The sequence below is a fragment of the Eucalyptus grandis genome, chromosome 5 (assembly GCF_016545825.1).
Source record: "Eucalyptus grandis isolate ANBG69807.140 chromosome 5, ASM1654582v1, whole genome shotgun sequence".
In the NCBI taxonomy this organism is placed as follows: domain Eukaryota; kingdom Viridiplantae; phylum Streptophyta; class Magnoliopsida; order Myrtales; family Myrtaceae; genus Eucalyptus; species Eucalyptus grandis.
In genome coordinates, this window is record NC_052616.1 from 54600503 (window position 1) to 54623503 (window position 23001).

A 23001-nucleotide genomic window follows, 5' to 3' on the forward strand; every position below is an offset into this window, starting at 1 on the left:
TTTAAGGATGTTGTTCTGAAAGAGATTCCGCCCGATCTTCCACCCATAAGAGAAATTCAGTATTGTATTGATTTTGTTTTGGGAGCCACCATTCCAAACAAGGTAACACATCAAATGAGCCCTAAAAAAGCATGAAGAGCTTCAATGACAAGTGGATGAACTCGTGGCTAAATGAATGGTGAGAAAAAGCATGAGTCCATGTGCGATCCTGCTCTTCTTGTGCCAAAGAAGGATGGGTCGTGGCATATGTGTATCGATAGTCGAGTGGTAAACAAGATAACCATCAAGTACCATTATCCTATTCCTTGATTTGATGATCTTCTTGAACAAGTCCATGGTGCTATTATTATTTCTAAGATTGATCTTCGAAGTGGATATCATCAAATTCGAATGAGAGCTAAAGATGAATGGAAAACTGCCTTCAGAACAAGAGATGGCCTCTATGAGTGGATGGTCATGCCTTTCAGCCTCTCTAATGCTCCTAGTACATTTATGCGCCTTATGAATCATATCTTCAAACCATTCATTAGCAGCTTTGTTGTTTATTTTGATGACGTTCTTGTTTGTAGCTCTATTCATGAGCAACACTTGCAGCATCTTTTCCAAGTTTTCGAGGTTCTTCGGGAGCAAAAGTTATATGTCAACTTAAAGAAGTGTCACTTCTTTACTAATAGCCTTGTCTTCCTAGGCTATGTTATTTCTAAGGAGGGCATCAAGATGGATTCTAGCAAGGTGAAGGTGATCATAAGTTGACCCATTCCAACCTCTATTCATGATATTTGAAGTTTCCATGGTTTGACATCTTTTTATCGCCACTTTATCAAGCATTTCAATATCATCATTTCTCCTATCACCAAATGCTTGAAGAGAGAAAGTTTCAAGTGGACTAAAGAGGCACAACGAAGCTTCAAACTCCCTAGAAAGGTAACTGTGGCTCCAATTCTTGCATTTCCAGATTTTAATAAAGTCTTTGAAATTGATTGTGATGCTTCTAATGTGAGAATTGGTGTGGTTCTTAGTCAAGAAGGAAAGCCTATTGCATTCTGTAGTAATACAGAATTTGAATAATTCCCACAAGAATTACTGTACTTATGATAAAGAATTTTATGCTACTTTTAGAGCTTTAGATCTTTGGAAATAAGACGATGTGAGCTGTTGTTAAGATAAGTTTATGCTTTTGAAAGGCTTAAAGTGGTAAGTTCATTAGAAAATTAATCGGAGAATATGCAGTAGAAAGGTGAAATAGAGTGGAAGCTCTTATTTATTTTTATAATCAGAGGGTATAAACTCATACCCATTTATCTGAAAATCCATAAAACACCATGCAAGGTACACGGATAGATAAATATTTAATTCAAGCTTTTGATAGATGCAATTTGCTTTGAAGAGTCGGTTTTTTGAAGAAAATATGTCAGGATGCAAATATTACTTCATCATCTAACATGATGTACAAAACAAGCTATTCAAGTAATTTATTAGCTTCTCTCTCCTTATAACTTGTATCGATTTAATATAATCTCCGAAAGACATTTTTGTTTTTGCTTCACACTACATAACGATATTATGTCTTAATATCTTCTTTCAATGGAATATAGGGAAATAGTGAAATGTAAAAAGCAAAGTTGATTTTCTTATTTCAGAGGGGTGGCATCCTCCACCCGCCTTTGCCGGATGGCCTTCACTAACGACCTATGGAGAGCTGGCCCCCTCTCGAGTGACTCGCGTTAATGCTGCTGCTCGACCACATTCAATCATTCATGAAACTTCTAATGTCAACATAACATGAAGAGCAAACTCAAACAAGTAAAAAGAAACACACTGATGCGCCAATTTTTAGCCAAAACGAGAAAAACCCACAAAACAGCTTTTTGAGCTCTCTCACTCTCTCTCCCCTCACAACTCTGCCGCCTCTCACCACTCGGGTGATGTATCTCGCGGCTTTTGCTGTCGATATCGCTGTCGATGTATCATAGAGAACTCCACAAAGAACTTCTATCATTAGTGGTTAATAGCCATCTGTAAATCGAAATTTAAGGTCAAGGCTATGCTTAGGAGTTCAATATACGGTTGATCCATTCAATTTGCAAGTCATTTCCTTCTTATATTAGAAGTCTTCTACGTCGAATCATTGCTTCAGAGACTTTGTGGTCGTCCTTCTACCATATCGTACTCTCCCATTCCATTCCCATCGGCATTGCCCACTAATCTTCTTTTTTCAGAAATAGTTTCAACTTTCTTTTTCTTTTTTGTTTACTCCCAGCAATAATGATGTAATAATTGTACATATTCTTTTCGGAAGAATAGACTTTTTATCTAATGAGAAACATAGTGACATGGACCTGAGCAGGTCCTTAAACTGCTCAAAGGAGAAACAGGTGGGAGAACCGCCATGGGGTGAGAGTCCCCTGTGCTGTCTCCTGTAAATGCAAGGTTGGGGCCTTAAAAAGATTCCCAACCCCATTGCTGGACCGGCCACGATCCCTTTAAGGGACACAGCCAGCACGCCTGATCCTCGTGAAACCAATCCCCAGGTAATCAATCTTGGGGCAGGTTCAAGGAGATGATGGTGCTCGTCCAAAGGACGGGGTTGGGAGAATGTACTTTTTTTTTTTACCCGTTGAAATTAAAATGTTATCAAAAATTTTAGAAAAATATTAAGATATTATATGGGCCAATTTATATGTCAACTAGTATATTCTATTCAAGTTTCATATTTTTAGAGTTAGAAAAAAATTAAAGTGTGAACCTAACAAGATTAGGAGTAAGGAAAAGTAAATTCCAATCCATATGTGTTACGACCTACCTCTTGGAGACGGAAATAGGTTTAGGGACATTACCTAAAATACGAGCCTACAGCCCATGATCGATATAAGCTCTCCCAAGCCCATACCTCACACGACATTGGATGTTCAAATTGAGAGTATGAAAATTTTCTAAAGAATGAGTCACCACTAACCTATTGAGGTCGGCTAGAAATTAAGTGAGGCATGAGAGTATACCTCACTTCCTACGCGACTAGAAAATTTAGGTTCGGGGATTTGATTACACTAATTAAACTATTAGTGTCATTTTGGTACCTAATATTGTTCATTTTGAAAAAAAAAAATGATTTTTGTCAAGCGGTTTGCATTAATTTTACACCTATTCGACTAACGTGTGAGGTAATCATGTGAGTGCACAATCATTAAAGTAACAAACAATAATCGAAAAGGCATTGATTAAATTGCAAGGAAAAGAAGCATTTAACAATTAAGATTAATTCCTAACTAAGCTAAGGGAAGTCATAATAAACGTATCAATATTGCACAATCAAGGGCATTTGTCTCTAAGGACAATTGAAACCCTAAGGTAGAGCCCTAAGGACTTGGTCAACCTTAAGCATAATTTTTAACCGAAAGACTCCTACCTTTTAAAAGAAATTAACCTAAAGGATTAATTTGAACTTTTTTTTATGAATATTAATTTAAATTTTTTACGATTTTTTTTTTTGGGATTTTTGAAATTTTTTTTTTAATATTTTTCGAATTTTTTTAAAATTTTGATTAATTAATTAATTTTATTTATTGTTTTCAATTTTTTAACTGATTTTTTGTTCTTTTTAATATTTATTTATTGTTGATAAAAAAAAAAGGATTCGGACCAGGTCAAGAGACCTGACCCAACTAAACAGACCCGAACCCTATTGTATCGGGTTAGACCATAAACATTAACCCTAAAAGGCCGCTCGGAATTAATTATAAAAGCCCGTGAATTTTTTTATTTTTTTTAAGTCGTTTTCTGGCCCACATTTGAAATGAGCCCAGCCCACAACAGAACACCTATGCGCACTTTTCATGTTTTTTCTCTCCCTTTTTATTTTCTGTTAATATTTTTCTCTTTTTTTGTCCTTTTCCGTTTGTCTTATTCTCTACGTCTTCAACCTCCCTCCTCCTGTAACTCGCCGAAGGTCTCCACAATATACCAGCCTTGCCTCTAAAAACATTTGATGACTCAAAACATTACAAGAACCTAAGCTTAATCAAAATGGCTTAGGCTCCCCGCACCTATCTACTCCGCTCATACCATCATCTACCAGGATTTACTCTTAACGTCGTAACATCAGCGCATTTGTTAGAACAAGCATGTAAGAAAAAAACTGTTTCAACATGAAATGGATATATCCATATATCTCGAATTTTGATTTATGAAATGATAAAGTATGGCAAAATCTATACCAAGAACTGGTTCATGTAGGAATGCCCGCAGTGGTTCACATAAAAATACATGTAAAATATCAAAGGGAGTTATTTATGTTCAAGCAAGTTTTAACAATACGATTGTGACTGTTACATATGTACAGGGTCGGGTAATTTCTTGATCCTCCGCCGGTACTTGTGAATTCAATGGTACAAGAAGGGGGACACCATTTGCTGCTCAAACCGCAGCAGGATCATAAGCAAACCGAACTAGATGCCCACAATAGTCAATGCTCAGGTCATGGGCACACCGTTCTCCACTCACCCACAAATGCCATCGGTGACTGGCTTGGCGGCCTCAAGCCGCGGACATTGCCGGCGGCGAAGGTTGAGAATAGCGACTCCAAACTCGTGCCTAGCTTCAAATTGATTCCACCGAGGTCGGGGATGGCGACAACGAATGGCAGAGGGCAGATGACGTTCTGGAGGTGCAGGGCGACGTCGATCCGCTGTGCTCTAAGGTTTTGTGTGGGGTTTCAAAGGCGACCGTGCCCAGGTAAGAGAAAGAGCAAGATGCTTCTTTTTATTCTTTCCGTGAGAGTAAAGACACCATGGATGGGTCGGGGGACGTCATTGGAGGAAAAGAGAAGTAGGTGACGAGGAAGGAGTGAAGTAAGATTTCGGAAATGGAATGCGAGAGCAGTCGCCGGCAGGAGGTAGCTAGATGGAGATGGTGGAGGTGGCTAGTCGGGTGAGTTTCAAGAGAAAAAAAGATGGGAAATGCTCCTTTTTTTTAAAAAGAAAAATGCACCCTGAAGATGGTGAGCGATGCTTCTTCCTCTGGAAAGGCCGTGCTCTCCTTTGTGATGCTTAGAAATGACGCTTTTCTGAAGCATGGAAGAAGATCCTGGGCCAGGCGAAAATCGTCTCGGTGAAGATGGTCCTCTCCCCCTTATCCCTCTCCGGCCGGTGCGCGTGGCTTCCCCGACCACCAACTCCAGTCGAACGCTCCCACTGCCTCCTCTGCCTCTGTCCTTTGTTGCTGCATTCTTTTTCTTCTTTTTGTAGGTCCTGCGCGCGCAGGACAGCTTGGAGGAAGAAGACAAGCCAGGGGGAGCAGGCCGGGCCGAAGAGAGAGGGAGGCTGGGCCGGGCTGCGCGAGAAGGAGAGGAAGAGAGGAGGGGCGGGTTGGGCCAAGGTCAGATTCGGCCCGACCCAGCCCCCTCTCACTTTTTTTTTTTAAATATGTATTTCAAAAATAAATTAGGTGTCAACAGGATGTTTATAACTTAATTGGAAAAAGTACCAAAAAATTCATAAATTTAATGTATTGTTGTCAATTTAGTATTAAACATTTTAATTGAATTAATTTAGTCATAAACTATTTTATATTTGTACTAATTTAATTCATCTAGTTAATTTAGGTAGAAAGTCACTATCTGTGAATACCGACTGTCTTATGTGACACACCAAATACGTAGACATTTTCAATAATACTTTAATAATTTTTTGAATTTTTTATAATTTCTTTTTTTTTTTTTTTTTTCTTCGTTTTGGTCAGTGAGGGTCACCAACAATCCTCCCTAGCCATTGGGTGATGGCTAGCAATCTCTCGCTAGCCACTAGTAAGGGTCACGGCCCTTGTCAAATCTAGACAGGGCCCACCTCACCAACCAAAATGAAGGAAAAAAAGAAGAAGAAAGAAATAATAATAAAATAATATAAAATAATAGAACTCAAAATAATAAAAATTCAAAAATTATTGATATATCATCAAAATATCTTTTTGTACTTTTTTTCATCATAATTTAATATTATGTAAAGAAAACGAAGCACTCATGGTTTAGTCATGTCACGCAAAAACACTTTGACCTGGTCCATAGGAGCTTGTGTTGGAAAAGATCAACTTTGAATATTTCGCCATATACTTTTTGTTGCGGTCCTTTTCTACCCCAATCCCAATCTCTATCATGGGATATGACATTCTCTGACCCTTTGTACCAAAGTGATTAAAGTACTTACGAAACTGGGCTCGACGAAGATTTATTGCAAAAGTCAAGTTCAACAATTGTGACAAAATCAATTATGTCCAAGACAACAGTCTTACGTACGCGGGCATGATGGCTCACGTGACAAGAAAAATTATTAACAATTCAAGAGGAGCAAAAAGTTTATATTCAACAAAACAAATCATGCGTAAGTAGTCATTCGCTATGAGTCTCACTCTATTGCCATAGCTTTTGATAATTGTTCACCATAAATGTCAAAAATCCAACAGAGATGTCACTCAGGTGATAAATTTAAAAATTATTGCATTCAAGCGAATGCTTTTAATAGTAATGGCATTTCTGTAATCAATTAAAAGATATAGCACTCTAATGAGTATTGTACATGAGTTATGGTACTTGTTATATTTGCATCCCTATAATTGAATTTCCACATAATTTTATGGGCAAGTTTCAAAATCTTGGTTAGTACGAGATTGAGAATATTATTTTTAATAAAAGAAAACATTTTTCATTTGTTGTTATGTGATAAGTTGAAAAGTTCTCTAAACTCATTGAATGTTTCAAGTTAATCATTGAGAAAGAGTAATGCTAGATGTACTAATTAATATTATAAATATAAGTGAAGCTACCTCTTGTGCATGTAATTCATTTAACGCAATGGCCATGGATGACATAATTATTTTGTTTTCCAATTAAAAAATGTTTAGAGAGAGAGAATTTAAGAATATGTAACTCTACTGTATATGTGCGATTTATCATAGCTTGGATTCTTTACTTATAATGCACCATGCGATCCTATCAAATCATTTCTTCACGTGGTTCGACAAAGCAAATTAACTGCATTCTTGCAGCCCCAACTGCAAGTGCCAAAGTTCCAAACTCATCCGCGTAAAGCTAGATGCAGGCGTTGCTCCTACGACCAACTTTGGCCTCGATGAGAGTGACCCCGCGTTTGTGGAAAATGCTTAGCTAACCGTACCGTTAGCTTGGAAAATGGACGGTCAATCCTCAGCCACACATCTTGGATGAAAGAGAGGGAGACTTGTGTCTTGCTCGGAAACTTCCTAGTGCTTGTGTTTGAGACGGAAAACATTCTTTGACCGTCATACCGTGTGAGACGGTGATGCCAGCACCACTCTTTGTGGAAAGAATAGTATCCCGCGCCATTTAAGCCGCCATCGTTGACCACTCCTTGTGAAGGGAAAGATCTATCAATGAAAGTTGAAGATCTTGTAATGGTCTTCTTCCTTTATTGTCCTCATCTACTTCAATCTCCATCGACCACTTTTTTTTTTTTTTTTTGGCTCCATGCACTATTAAGGGTGCGTTTGGTTAGACTTTTGAGGAAAGTTATTAGGAAAATACAAATGACTTTACATTGAAGGGACTTTTCGTAATACAAATTGCGTTTGTTAAATTACAATTTAAAAATATCTTTGAACAAAATGGTATTTGGAGGAATTATATTTACAAAGGACTTTTGTGATAAAAAAATTATTAAAAGAAAAAAATTGATCGGCAAGGGCGTGCCGCCGGCAATCGAAATCTGTCGTCGACGGCCGACATCTAACTCAGGCAGCCTCGGAGGTAATCGGGGAGGGCCGGGGGTCGGGCGACCCCGCCGCAACCCAGTCCCGGGGAGGTCGCGGGAGGAGCTCGCCGCCCTCGAGATCAAGGTCATGGTGGGGTCACGCGACCTCGCTGCCCCGACTTGGGTCGTGGCGAGGTCGCGAATCCTCTCGGCGACCGCCATGACTCGGCTTTGGGGCAGCGAGGTCGCGAGAGAACCTTGTCGCCCCGATTTGGGTCACGGCGGGGTCGCACGACCTCGCTGGCCCCAGATCCAACAAGGTCGCGCGACCCGGCCGTGACCTGCACCGAGAGCAAGCAATGTCCTCCCGCGACCTCGCCGCCCGGATATGGGTTGCGGCGGGGTGCCCGACGTCCGGCTGCCCTCTCCGCCCGCAAATGCCCCAATCACCAACGATTAGTTTAATTTGACAGTTACTAGTGATTTAAAAATCATGAATTAAATGCTTATCCAGGGTCCGTGCCTACTATTTGGAAAAAAAAGCCTTATTAGATACCCATGAAATTGTCGGTTCCATGTAATCGAGCCAAATGTCTAGGTGTGCATGCTATGAAAAGAATAATTTGAATCTCGTAATGTGGGGAAAAGTGCTAAAAAGTCCTAAACCTTTTTTTTTTGTGCCGATTTAGTCCTAAACATTTTTAGGTTGTGCTTGATTAAGTCATTTCCGGTCAATTTTGGCTGAATTTTGCTGAGTGGATGTCGGTCGGCCGACGTGGCTTAATAGGCGCGACGTGGATATCTTTTAATAATATTTTAATATTTTAGAATTTTTTTATTTTTAATTTTTTTTTTCTTCTCCTCTTCTTCCTCCAAATTCGGTTACTAGACCTCGGTGATCGACTAGAGGCGATAGTCGGCCAGGTCGAGGTCGACCTCGGCGACCGAACGAGGCAATAGCTAGCCGGGTTGAGGTCGACCTCGTCGGCCACCTCGCCGGTGGCCGCGAGGGTGGCCTCGCGCAGGCGGCGAGGCTCGCCCTCGCTAGATTTGGCCAGGTGAGCCTCTCCCGCCCGCGAGGCCACCCTCGAAGCCTAGGCGGTGAGGGCGAGCCCGGCCAGCCTCGCTGGATATGGCGACAAAGTTAGCGAAGTGGCGAGCAAAGGGTGGACGGCATCGGGCGGCAACGTTGCGGCAGTGGTCTCGTGTGGCTAGGGTTTCCTTGGCTTGGCCGGAAAGGACTCTCTCTCTCTTTCTCTCTCTCTCTCTCTCTCTCTCTCTCTCTCTCTCTCTCTCTCTCTCTCTCTCTCCCGCCCCGGATCAAATGCCCTCGGATCTCGAACCGAATCCTTGAAGAACAATCCAAGATGTGCACAACAAACAAAGGAAGGTCGGGGACGAGCTTGTGCGATGGATGACTGCGAGATCCAGCCTGGTCCGACCAACGTAAGGCACAAAAAGGACAGACGCCTACCGGAGCTTCGCGCTGAAACCAGGCGCGGTCGTAGGCCGACGGCCGTGGCTCAGTGCGGTGGCTAGTGGTCTACCCCTCCAACTCTCTCCCCCGCTTGAACCCCCTTACTCGCCAAATCCGATGAGCCGACGGGGCTCGCCCTCGCCAGCCATGGGCGAGGCTCGACCCTCGCTAGATCCGGCGAGGGCGAGCCTCACCGCCCGGTGCAAGGCTGCCCTCGCGACCACCGGCGAGGTGGTCGGCGAGGTCGAGGTCGACCTCGCCGATCGTCACCTTTGGTCGGTCACTAAGGTCCAAATGACCGGCTAGAGGAAGAAGAAGAGAACAAAAATGAAAAAAAGAAAAAAAACGGAAAAAAATTCAAAAATATTAAAATATTATTAAAAGTTGTCTACGTCGCCGATTAAGTCGTGTTAGCCGACCAGCATCCAATCAGCAAAATCTGGCCAAAATTGGCTGAAAAGGATTGAATTGGCACAACCTAAAAATGTTTAGGACTAAATCGACACAAAAAAAAAAAAGGTTTAGGACTAAATTGACATAAAGACAAAATGTTTATGACTTTTTTTGGTACTTTTCCCCTGCAATGTGAGTAATGATGAGTTTCAATGTCAAATTGGATTAAACTCGTTGCTTGATGTTGGCAGTAATATGTCGAACTCATTACGCACCATCATTGCCGGGGGTAGTTTCGACGTTCTCTTCCCGATGGTTATTGTCTTTGCATGTTGCTTTATTAGATGGAGAAAAAGTAATCCGTGGAAGGTCTCATTTGGTTAGTGGATTTATTGGTTGTTTAGTGTTTTGCATTTGAGTTGTTATTGAATGACTTCTTAGCAAACTTAGCACAAGGATTAAATAGCGTGGGAGGGACGATGATGCAATTTTGGTTTACATGCCCTTTTTGGTTTACATTCCCTCACCGAGAGATGGCGCGAACTAAAACCAAACCTAAGGTTTTGTTAAAATGATTGAGAAAGCCCAAATGGCATGTTAAGAACAAGAATAAGCTAACCTTTTTTTCTGATTGGATTATTTAGATCTCACGTTAATTGATCTGTATTTTCTTCAACAAAAGACGGCTGAAACCACCAAAACCTCACAAATTGGGGTGTCTATGGTCTGCACAACAAATAGAGGATTGAATGAAGCTCTGCCCTTGGCAAAGATTGAAGAATGCAAATTGATCCTAGTTGGTAAAATTCTATCGAACCCTTTATAAATTTTCCGGCTTTTCAAAGTACCTTGAAACGCCTATGGCGAACCGATCGAGTTGATACTTCCCAACGGGAAGCGGGCATATATGTAGCGCAATTTCAGACGGAAGAAGACAAACATAGGGTACTAGAGGAGGGTCCTTGGCTATTCTCTAGTAATTTAGTAATTTTTAAACCTTGGATGGCCAACACACATTTACATTGCTATGATTTCTCTACTTGTGAATTCTGATTGCAAGTGTATGGCTTACCTCTAGAATGGTGTTCGGAGGAGATGATTGCAAAGGCTGTGCGACATGTAGGTCGTGTTATCCAGGTTAAGTTGGACCACAAAGATGGGACGACTCTTAGAACAGGTCGTGCTCGAGTTGAGCTAAACCTCAAGGATCCCTTAAAAATTGGCCAACTAGTACGCATCTCACGTAAAAGCCATATGGCTTGACTTTCGTTATGAGCGTCTACCACACTTTTGTTACTCTTGTGGTACCATAGGACATTACGCTACGTCGCCCAACTATTCCTTTCACCGAGGCAAAGATGGAAGGTAAAGAGAAACTGCTTTTGGCCATTGGTTGTGAGTTGAGGTAAAAGAACATAGTCCATATTGGCTAACCTTTTATGCAAAGCCACATAATCAAGATGAAGTCATACCAGAGACCCCACCTTCTTCCACCCATCTCCGGTGCCTTGCACTTCCACCAATCCTGTCCACTAACATCCCAACTCAAACGATCCTTCAGCCCGCATTTATACATGGGGAATCATCTCGCCGATGTTGTAATCATACCGCCCGCAAAGCTAAACGAAACTCAAAAAGAACCACCTTCCAGCTATAACATTACTACAGGATATCTCAAACGCTCATCTTTGGGTACTAATATACTACCATCCGATCAACAACATCACAGAGCAATTACCTAACCTATTACCTTTCCTAAAGTGGTGCACCCTATTCCCGTGAAGGACAATGAACTTCAGCACTGAACCGAGCATTCCTTGTTGAAAGAAGTTGAGAACCAATAGGATTTCTGCAAAAGTAGGAACAGCAAAAAGTTACACGATATAATCCTTATGAGTCACGAATGAATATATCAGAATCTCTCGATGAATTGCAACTTATGGATACACCCATTTTATCGGCCGTGTGCGACGGAACATGAGCATTGGTGGCTGGCCCTCAACAGCCACCAAAAGACAAATGAAGCTACTATGTTGAAACTGCCAGTGCTTTGGGCTCTCCCGACAGATTCGGCTCTAAAGGCCTTAGTGGCCAAAGAACAGCCCGATTTACTCTTTTTGACGAAGACCAAGAATCGAAGGTGGTTATCCTAAAGATGAAACAGCATTTGAAATTTAGCAATTCACATGTGCTTGATCCCGTTGGACTGGTTGGCGGACTAGCTATGTCAGGAATGATGACTTGACAATCCATATAGAGAGAGCTTCTCAGCACTTTTTGATACAACCCGCACATATATTCGAGTGGGGACTACTATGCGTCTAACTTGTGTTCATGCTCCAGCAACTTATCAGCTTCAACAACAACTATGGACGGAACTTCGACTAATAGCTTATTCAAATAATCTACCGTGGGTGTATGCCGGTGACTTTCATGAAGTTTGTTTCCTAGGGAAAAGGTGGGCGATGGGCAGCTGAACCACATAGAATGCATTCCTTCAGAGAAGTTTTACATGATTGTTTTTTAATGGACATGGATAACAAGGGTTATGCCTTCACCTGGATGAATAATTGTGTGGGTGATGACCTAGTCAAAGAACGGTTGGATCGAGTTTTGTGTTCTATGGAGTGGCGTCTTAATTACCCTAAGGCTGAGGTGTATGCATTTCCACCAGTGGGCTCGATCATAGCCCTTTTTTACCGACTACCGACGCTCAACCAAGTAGATGATACAAAAGATTTATATTCGAGGCCTACCGGCTTCAGAAAAGGAATGTAGTGAGGTGGTTGAAAAATCCTGGAATTCCCCACATATTATTATTTCTAATCTGCCACGAAGACTACAACATGTAGCTCTAGCCCTAACCAAGTGGAGTTGATCCAAATTCTCAAAGGCACCGAATCAAATATTGTACCCGGGCAGCAACTTCAAACACATATCAATTCCCCTACCAACTACGGCGATGAACAGCTCATTATAAATTTGAAGGTAGACATTCAACATTTATGGTAGCGGAGGAACAGCATTGGGCAATGCGATATAGGATAAACCGGCTTAACTGGGAGATAAAAATACCAAATTCTTCCATGCGACAACTCTACAGAGGCAAATTTGGAATCAATTATGAATGTTGAGAGATGCCAATCATACATGGATTAGGGATGATGACCTTTTGAAAAATATGATGAGGAATTTCTTTTCAGCACTCTATACATTTGTTGGCAATCGGAATTATGATCGTATTCTTGCAAAATGCCCAACTACTATTACTCTGAAATGAACAATATGTTAACGGCCCCGCTTACTAGAGATGAGGTTCGACGCGCCACTTTCCAAATTGTGGCTACTACAAAGATCAGACCTCGACGGTATGAATGGTCTATTTTATCGAAGCATTGGCATATTTTACAAGAAGATATTTTTATAGTTGTTCAAGCTTTCTTGACAAGTGGCACTCTATCTCGCTTCTCTAAACAAAACCAGCATTACTCGATTCCAAAAGTTGCTCAACTAGAGAGTCTAGACTAATACGACCAATCAGCCTATGCAACTATATATATAAAATCATCTTCAAAGTGTTAGCTAATTGTCTTAAGCCCTTACTACCTGTTCTAATATTTGTTGAACAATTTGCATTTGTGAGCGGCTGGCAAATCTAGGATAATATTCTTATTGTCCAAGAGGTACTTCATCAATCGAGGATTAGGAAAAGCAAACGAAATTTTCAAGCGCTTTTAAAGGTGGACATGCAAAAGCCTATGATAGGGTGGAATGAGACTTTCTTCAAGATTATCTAATCAGATTGGGTTTCCATGCTATTTGGGTTTAATGGGTAATGTAGTGTGTTACAACATCGTCTTTCAATATCAATTTTAATGGCGAACAATTAGAGTATTTCCATCCATCTCGGGGACTAAGATAGGGAGACCCACTATCACCTTACTTGTTCATTTTGGTGGCAAATGTCTTATCCGTTTTATCGACGCAATTGAAATGGGACATCTAAAAGGCATACAGCTAAACAGGTGGTGCCCAACTCTTTCCCATTTATTTTTTGCTGATGATGCCATATTTTTCATAAATGCTACAAATTCAGAAAGTCAAAACCTAGCCAATATTCTAAATCAATATTGTTTGGCTACGGGTCACTGATAAATAGAAACAAATCCGGCATTTTCTTTGGTCAAGATTGCCCTAATAGCTTAAGGGCCAACTAGGCCGCTGAATTTAGGGTCCTAGTGTTACACAAGATAGGTAAATACCTAGGGATCCCTTCCGATGGGGTCAATCATGAAGAGATATGTTCTTCTCGGATTATGGCTAAAGTAAATGCCAAACTAGAAGGATGGAAAGCAAATTTTTTATCGAAGGGTGGTAAAGAGGTTCTCATTAAAGCTGTTGTACAAGTTATACCGCAATATGCCATGTCCATTTTTAAACTTCCGACATCGCTTTGCAAATCCATTAAAAAGAAGATTGCCCGCTTTTGGTGGCAAAATGACAAAGAAGATCTGGTATTCATTGGACACAATGGGACGTTTTAAAGAGAAGCAAAATTGAGGGTGGATTGGGTTTTCAAGATCTTCTATCTTTCAATAAGGCACTACTGCAAACAGCCTAGCGCTTAATACGAACCCATCATCGCCGTGCAGCACATTACTAAAGGGTCTTTACTTTCACCGACGAGAGTTTAGATATGTGCGTAAAGGGGTGTCCATCTTGGGGCTAGTAGAGTTTATTATTAGGTAGGATTTGATTTCAACCAAACTTCAATGGTCAGTTGGAAATGGACGAACTATCGAATATGTGAGGACGGATGGCTTCCTAAAGGAATCTTAGGTGGTCCCGCACATCTAACGGAACCTCATCTGCTTGCTGAATTACTAGAACCGCAACAACAAACTTGGAATGTTAGCTTATTACACCAGCACTATGATGCCCACACAATCCAAGAAATCACAAGCATTCCGGTTAGACCCAACCATACAGAGGACAAACAAATATGGACAAACACTCTCCATGGACAATACACAAGCAGAAAGTGGCTATCGAGCAATAAAGAAAGCAGCATCAAGCATTCAAATAGACATGCCATCATCCTCATATCAAGCACCCACGAACCTATGGAAAAGTATTTGGCGTCTCAAGCTTGCACCCAAAATGACCTTTCTTTGGTCCCTATGCCATAATGCTTTGGCAACTAAGGAAAACCTCTTTCGCCATCACATAAACATAGATTTGGTATGCACTCTATGCAACAACAACAATCCCCGAAACCTTTGAACATGTCTTCCTATTCTGTCCATGGACAACACAGATCTGGTCTCACCCCACCATTGGCATTTATCTAACACCTCAAAATGTTACTCTCATAGATCAATGGCTAGTAGACAGGTAGCTCGAAACAAATCTTACCCGAGTTCGACACTCTAGCTGAGATTCTCTCGCGATCCGGAAGGCGAGAAACAACTTTGTCTTCCGCCACCACTGTCCTAATCCAATGCATCTTATGAATGTCGTATTCGCACAAAGTTCACACAGCTCGGCTTTTACATCGTCGATCCGCTCCAACAGTCAAACCTTAATCCTACCTTCCAATAGCTAGCGACCTCCCGATCCAGGTGTCCCGAAGTGTAATATTGATAGGCCTTTTCAGCTTGCAAGCGACGAAGGCTTAATGGCATGTCTATGTCCAGATCATAATGGAAAATTGATAGCAGACTTTACTCGAGGATTCACCGCATCTTCGACTCTGCAGCTGAAACTCAAGCTTTCTTGATCACCCTAGTGATATTGCTAGTATGAGTACCTAGAGGGGGTGAATAGGTGCCTAAACAATTTATCGATATACGGAAGCGATTCTTAGCATATAATAGAAAGTAAATTCTCTCTTAATTAACAAAATGAAATACGATTGAGGTAGAGAGAGTAAGGAAGAGAAAATTGAACACAGGATTTATAGTGGTTCGGCTTATTCCAAGCCTACGTCCACTCTTCCGCACCGACACCCACCGGCCGGATTTCACTATGATCAAAAGAGAAGTTACAGCACAGCTTTGCCTTGATTCCACAAAGGTAGATGTTCTACCACACCTCCTCAAGGTCTCTCACAAATATAGACTCTCTCTTTCGTATATAAGTATTCGCTCAAAGGATTTGTCTAAACAAAAGGAGCTTCGTACTTTGGAATTCTTCTATCGCGCACACCTTGAACAACTAAGACAGTCTTCCTTATATACTCCTTTATGCCATCATACCCGTTGGCACTTACCAAAGGAATTCCTCCAATCTACCCGTTGGACGGAATCAATTAGGAAGATTGTCCAAGCTATAAATGGAACGTGTTGATAGCCCATCAATCCCGTTCGCCCATACAATCGTGATCTCGGTTTCCATAAGCGTAACCTTCCAATAATATTTAGGCAATCACCGGATCTTCAATTTATCGAATCAATCTTCGATCAATCAAAGGACTCCGTTTATGTCTTCTCCACCATGAGATCTTCTCCAGCTTGATAAGGTTAAATCCTCAACGAAACATCCAGTTCGGATAACCTTTCTTCAACGGATTAGAGACTGTCAATGAAGATAGACTTTGAGTCTTGAGTCTGGCCCCAAGGTCTTCGGACTTTAAATAGCGAGTCCCAAGCCTTCGACTAGACTGATAGAAATGATTTGTCAACTTCAAAACACTTCAAGAAGATTTCTCCAACAATCTCCCTTTTGATGGTGACAAAACTTTCCTGCAGATTTGGATATCTTTGACCCGCAAAACATTTCTCAAACACATATGCATATCTTATAGAGGTAAATGTCTTAACAGAATAACACTAGAATCTGCAAACGAAAATAGGTTAGTCCAAAGATATGATGAAGCCATCCATAAGATATCAATATTAGTTTAATAGAAGCAAATCAAGTCCAAGTCTAGTTCAGTTCTCATCTAGACACAAACCAAAGTCAAACAGATTCAAACCACAAAACAATCCAACAAAAACAATTAAAAGTTGAATGAAAGGTTTTTTGATCAAATCTTGCATCTCTCCCCCTTTTTGTCATCATTAAAAAGGATGAGATGAAGTTAAGATTGCTTGGGAACGCGGACAAGCTGGAAATCTTCCATAGACTCGAACGATGCCTTCCAAATTTTTAAAGTCTTCCTTTAGCTGTGCAACCTCCTCACTCTTGGCATTGGCCTGATTCGAATAGAGAGGGCTTGCATTTTATCATTCAATGAACATGAAGAAGCTTGACCTTCATTCTTCAAGCTTTGAACTTCGCATCCCAAGGCATAAATCTGACCTCGCATCTCCAAAAGAATATCCATGATTCTCGCGAAAATCTGCTCCATTATCGCTTGATTACTTGTTTCGGCTCGATGTGATGGAGTAAATGCGTAAGATGGTAGATCAGCATAATCTTGCAGGTTTGGCGATGAAACTTCATGACCTTCTTCTGGAAATTGAGATGCATAAACATCCTCCGGGTCTGCTGGTGAGCGATCGACTCCTTCACTTGCATCGACATGAAGACTTCACTCCTTTCTCCCCGATCTCCCCGTTTCCATGCCTACGTGGAGAAGAGTGTTCTTCAGTTCTCTCCTTCTTCTTCTTTCTTCTTCAGTCTTTCCTCTTATGTTTCTTTTTCAGCTTTTATTTCTTCTTCTTCCTTCTCCTCTCGCTTCTTTCGTCATTTGCTCCGATTCTTTCTCGTGGAAAGGACTACTTAAATTCTTCAAAGCCAATGCGAGATGGTGATGTCTTCCTCATCATCTTCATCCTCAACAAGGAGAGCTCTTCTTCTCTTGGATGGAGCAACCATGGGCTCCTTCCCTTTTCTTTTTAGCTGCGAAGATATTTGATGAGATTTTGCAGAGTCTTCTCCTGAATTTCTCCAACTCCTTGCTCGCCTCTTTCGAGACGCATTTTGGTCACCATTTTCAGACCTACCACCATATGATCGCATGGTCGAACACAAAAGATTTGTGGAGGTTGAATATTCAGATGTCCGAATGACTTCGTAACAAGGCTTGGATAAGGGAGTTGACCTCTGTCCTTCATCATTGCTCTATACATGTGAAACATCACAGTGTGAGGGAGAGAAAACCTTTTTCCAAAGAGAATGGCATACATCAACTTGGCCTCTGAACTTGAAACATCAGTCTTGGAAGTCGATTTCGGTCGGAGGCAATTAATCACAATCTTGTGAAGCAAGATGTTGAATGCACCCATCCTTAAGTAGGTGATCTTTTCATCTGTTCTTCCGTCCTTCACCGCCCAAGAGTGGCCCGAGCAATAGAAACTTTGATTGGCCGATATCTTCCTCTTTCGACTTCTAACACATCTCGCTAGCATATTCATATCCAAAAGCTTAGATTTGAATAGAAATATGCAGTTAATTCAGCATAGGCCTCTCAGAGAGTCGAGCAGAACTTTTCAAGTTGAAGATAACCGAACTTTTCCTCAAGTTCATATTCACAAAGATCCGAGAAAATCAAAATCTACGCTCCTAGGGTTTATCACCCCACGCTTCAGCAATTTAGAGTACGTATCCTTTTACTCCTTTGATCTGAACAAATGTCCCATTTTTCTTTGGTTATCAACCGCAACACCCATTTTCGGTTGGAATTGACCGTACAATTTATCATCATCATTCTCATCTACGTGGATTCGGCCCACAAATACGAGGATCACTTGGGATATTTGCAAGGGTTTCCTCACCACCCATTTTCGAGCAATTCCCAAACTTTCCATTTTTTTTAGAAAGATATATTCGTTCCCATGTCCTTTATCTTTAAGAAAATCATCAATGTAGTTCAAAGGGGTACGAATTCCTTTTAGGGCACGATATAACTCGATAAATATAAGCGGGCTTTTGAACTCTTACAGTGGTCCGCATCCTCGATGATTTCTTCCCGTTGTTGTTGATCAACGCCTTGAGGACTAGATGGAGGAGAATGACGCCGTTGAGAATGTTGTGGGCTCGCTTGCTGATCCGGGAGTCACTTCATCTTCGCAAGATCGAAGTGCGTAGGCCCTCACTCATCCGCCGTGGTCCCCCGCTTGCAATTCTCGAAGACTTTCTTGAAGATGACATATTTCTCGCTTTTGGAAGATTCCTTGCTTGACTTTCCCAAAAGATGACAACTTTTTTAGGATTGAGCGAAGAAGACAAACGGGAATGGAGGATCGATGCTTTCTAGGGTTTTTTGAGAGAAAAGTGAAGAGGAATCGACAGTTCAAGATCGGTTAAAAGAGGGATAAACGAACCGTCATAAAGGAAATAAAAATATGCCTTTTCAAAATAACTTGTCTTTTTCCGCAAAATAGCCATTTCAAAAATAACTTCCTTTTGAAAATGAAACGATGCAATATTTTTGTCAATTAAATATAGCAACAATTTAAACACAAGTCGACAATCGTACCTTTTCAAGTTGAGATTCAAGAGAGAAAGACTTACGACGACGGACATACCGAGACTATCTTTCGGATAAAGTCTTGTAAGTCTCGAGTCCGAAAGTCTTTAGACTTTGATATCCCCATACCTCAAAATGTTGAGTCTCGAGCGTATAGACTCAAATTGATTTTTCTCCAAAGGCTTTGTGAATATATCCGCCGCTTGATTCTTTGAGTCAACAAATTGAATTGAAACATCTCCATTTTGAACATGGTCTCTTATAAAATGATGTCGAATCTCTATGTGCTTTGCTCTTGAGTGGAGAATTGGATTTTTGGTGAGGTTGATAGCGCTGGTGTTGTCGCAATTAATCTCGGTGCATGAGTCTTCAATTTCAAAGTCTCTTAGCTATTGTTTTATCTATAGAATTTGCGAACAGCAGCTTTCCCAGTGGCTACATACTCGCTTCGTTGTTGAAAGAGACACAAAGGTGCTTTGTTTCCTTGAAAACCAAGACACCGTCCCCGTTCCAAGCAACGGCAAGTTCCCAAAGTACTCTTTCTATCAACTCGCAACCGGCCGGATCTCGCGTTTGAATATCCCCGAAGATTAAAGTCTCCTTCTTAGGATACCAAAGACCGATGCTTGATGATGAAGCAACATATTTAATGATGCGTTTAGCAGATTGAGATGGGATTCTCTAGGATCCGATTGAAACCTAGCACGGATGCAAACACTCAACAAGATGTCGTCTAGAAGCGAAGATAAAGGAGTGAACCAATGATGCTTCGTACAGCTTTTGATCAACTTTCTTCCCTTCTTCATCTTTGTCTATCTTCAAAGAACTTGACATCGGTATGTCGGTCTTTTTGCATTTTTCCAGTCCAAATCTTTTGACAAGATCATTAACATATTTTTCTTGATAAATAAAGGTTCCTTCCTTCAATTGTTTTACTTGAAGACCAAGAAAGAATGTTAACTCTCCCATCATACTCATTTCAAATTCATCCCGCATAGACTTAGAAAATTTATTGCACATATTTTCATTAGAAGATCCGAAAATAATGTCGTCCACATATATTTGAACAAGTAAGAAACTTTTGTTCTCCTTTTTGATAAATAAAGTTGTATCCACTTTACCTTTGACAAAACCATTTTGTATTAAAAACTTACTTAATCTGTCGTACCAAGCTCGAGGTGCTTGCTTTAAACCATACAGAGCCTTCTTCAAATAAGACCGAGTCTAGCTTCTTTGGGTCTTCAAACCCTGGTGGTTGTTCCACATAAACTTCCTCTTCGATGACTCCATTTAGGAAGGCGCTTTTGACGTCCATTTGGAATAACCTGAAATTCTTATAACAAGCAAACGCAAGTAATAGTCGAATAGCTTCTAACCTTGCTACCGGAGCGTAAGTCTCATCATAGTCTATTCCTTCTTGCGTATATCCCTTGGCCACGAGTCTTGCTTTGTTTCGTACGACTTTTCCTTTCTCATTCATCTTGTTTCGAACACCCATTTAGCTCCAATAACGCTTTTACCTTTTGGTTTGGATGTCAATTCCTGGACATCATTAATGCTGAACTGCGAGCTCTTCTTGCATAGCTTCAATCCAGCTTTCATCAAACAAAGCTTCTTCTATGCTTTTTGGTTCAATTTCGAAACAAGAGCTACAAAGACTAGACTCTTCTTGCCTTTTGGATCTCGGTGCGAATTCCTTCATTAATTTCGCCGATTATAAGATCTTTGGGATGACTGGACTTATGCTTCCAGCTTACTTGTTGATATGTCTCTGTTTGATGATCTCTCTTTTGATTGAATCTTCACGAACATCCCGATGCTGGTTTTCCGTAGTCCGAGATGCTTCTTGAGTCGTAAGCTTTAGAAGGTTCTGGAGCAGTTGAGACTCTTCTTGATGAGTCTCGACTTGATTCATCTTGTGTTGAGTCTTGAAATTTGACATTCATTGACTCCTCCACAGACGGCTCTTCTTGTTATAGACTCAAGGCTTTGCTTGATGTAGAATATCCAAGGAAGATACCTTCATCCGATCTTTCTTCAAACTTACCAACTCGATCTTCTGCATTTTTCAATATAAAGCATTTGCAACCAAATACATGAAAGTATGAAACAATAGGCTTCTTATCTTTGAACAATTCATAAGGGGTTTTCTCTAGAATAGGTCTTAAGAAGACTCTATTGATGATATAACAAGCTGTTGAAACAAATTTCAGCCCAAAATCGTGAAGAAATCTTGCTTTCTATTAAAAGAGTTCTAGCCATTTCTGAAGAGATCTGTTCTTTCTTTCCACAACTCCATTTTGCTGAGGAGTATATGGAGAGGAGAACACATGATTAAAGCCAGATTCATCACAAAATTTTGTAAAATCTTGATTTTCAAATTCACCTCCATGATCTGTTCTTATACAAGAGATAACACAGCCTTTTTCATTTTGAACCTTTTTAGCAAACTTTTCAAAATACGAGAAGGTTTCGGACTTACTTGCAAGGACATATACCCAAGTAAAACGAGAGTAATCGTCCACAATTACTAGGCAATATTTCTTACCTCCACTACTCGTGTTCTCGTTGGTCCGAAGAGATCCATATGCAGCAACCGTAGTACGTGATTAGTAGAGACATGATTTATTGGCTTGAATGAATTTCTTACCTGCTTTCCCCGAATACATGGAGTGCATGGATCGTCTTTTGATAAGGTAATTTAGGTAGTCCTCGAACAAGCTGCTTTGATGAGATTTTGGCTAATTGCTTCATGTTGACATGCCCAAGCTTTCGTGCCATAAGCTTGCTTCGTCTTGAATTGAGATAAAACATTGCGATTCATTTGGTTTCACATCCGTAAGATAAATGTTTCCATGTCTACGACCCATGAAAGACTCGAGTAGAGTCTTTACCGATTCCGAACATATTCCTTCTTGAAAAAGATCTTGAAACCAGTATCACACAATTGACTAATGCTGAGAAGATTGTAATTGAGTCCTTCCACTAAGGAAACATTACTTATTGTGAGATTTCCAATTTTAACAGTTCCAAATCCCACAATACTTCCTTTGCTGTTTCCTCCAAATGAAACTTTTCCACCATTTACTTGAGCAAGCTTTATGAAACATTTTGAGTCTCCTGTCATGTGTCTTGAGCATCCACTGTCAAGATACCACTTTACCTTTCTCTTGACGGTGACCTGCATTTAAAAAAGAGTCTCAAGCTTTCTTTGGTACCCAAACTTTCTTGGGTCCTTTGGTGTTAGTAACATAAGCGTATTAGCCCATATTTTCTTAACAGTTTTCCAAACCATAGGACACTCTTTTTCAAAATGATCCGGACTGTTACATTTTGAACATTTTAGAGCATTTCTACCTACAGATTTAACAAAGACTTTCTTGAAGTGATTTTTGTAAACCTCACTCGAGAGTCTTTTCTTAATTCTTTCTTTTACTTTAGGGAAATCAATCAGGGAATTGTTTCTTCACATACCTAGACCGACTTATTGAAGTAAGGTCTTTGTGCTTTGAAAGAATTTTCTCAAGTTTTTCAGACCCTATTGAAAATTTCTTTGATATATTTGATAAGTCTGTTTTTAAAAAGACATTTTCTTTTGAAAGATTATCTCCATTTTCTTTAAGATTGGAAATAGTCAAGTCTAGACTTTTAACTCTTTCTACTAAAACATTTTCCTTTTGTTTTAGAGCTGAGTTTTCCTTTTTAGTTCGGAAATTCTTTTGAGAGAAGTCTTAAGACTAAAACATAATTCATCAATATATTTAGAAACTTTGACAGAATTTTAATATCACTTGCCTCAAATTCACCGTCTCGAGTCCGATCCAGAGTCCGAGAGTCCGATTGTGCCATCGACATAGATTGGCATATTCATTATCACTTTCTTCACACTCGTGTCACTCCATGTTTCGGCTTTGAGAGCTTTTCGAAATCTTTCAGCTTTTCCTTTCTTCTTCTTCGAAGAGGATAGTTGGGTCCGATGTGTCCATTTTTCTTACATTCAA

At 40.5% G+C, this 23001-nt stretch overlaps 1 protein-coding gene across 1 annotated transcript in view; it reads left to right on the forward strand.

The window, feature by feature from the left end:
* LOC104447056 (cysteine-rich receptor-like protein kinase 14) overlaps positions 1 to 10994 on the forward strand; it is a 69788-nt gene extending 58794 nt beyond the window's left edge. Inside the window, exons 7-9 of the mRNA XM_039313903.1 lie at positions 5244 to 5373; positions 10646 to 10815; positions 10899 to 10994. Of these exons, the coding sequence (XP_039169837.1) occupies positions 5244 to 5373; positions 10646 to 10815; positions 10899 to 10994 (396 nt within the window). The remainder of the gene's footprint in view (positions 1 to 5243; positions 5374 to 10645; positions 10816 to 10898) is intronic.
* The last annotated feature ends 12007 nt before the right edge of the window (positions 10995 to 23001 follow it).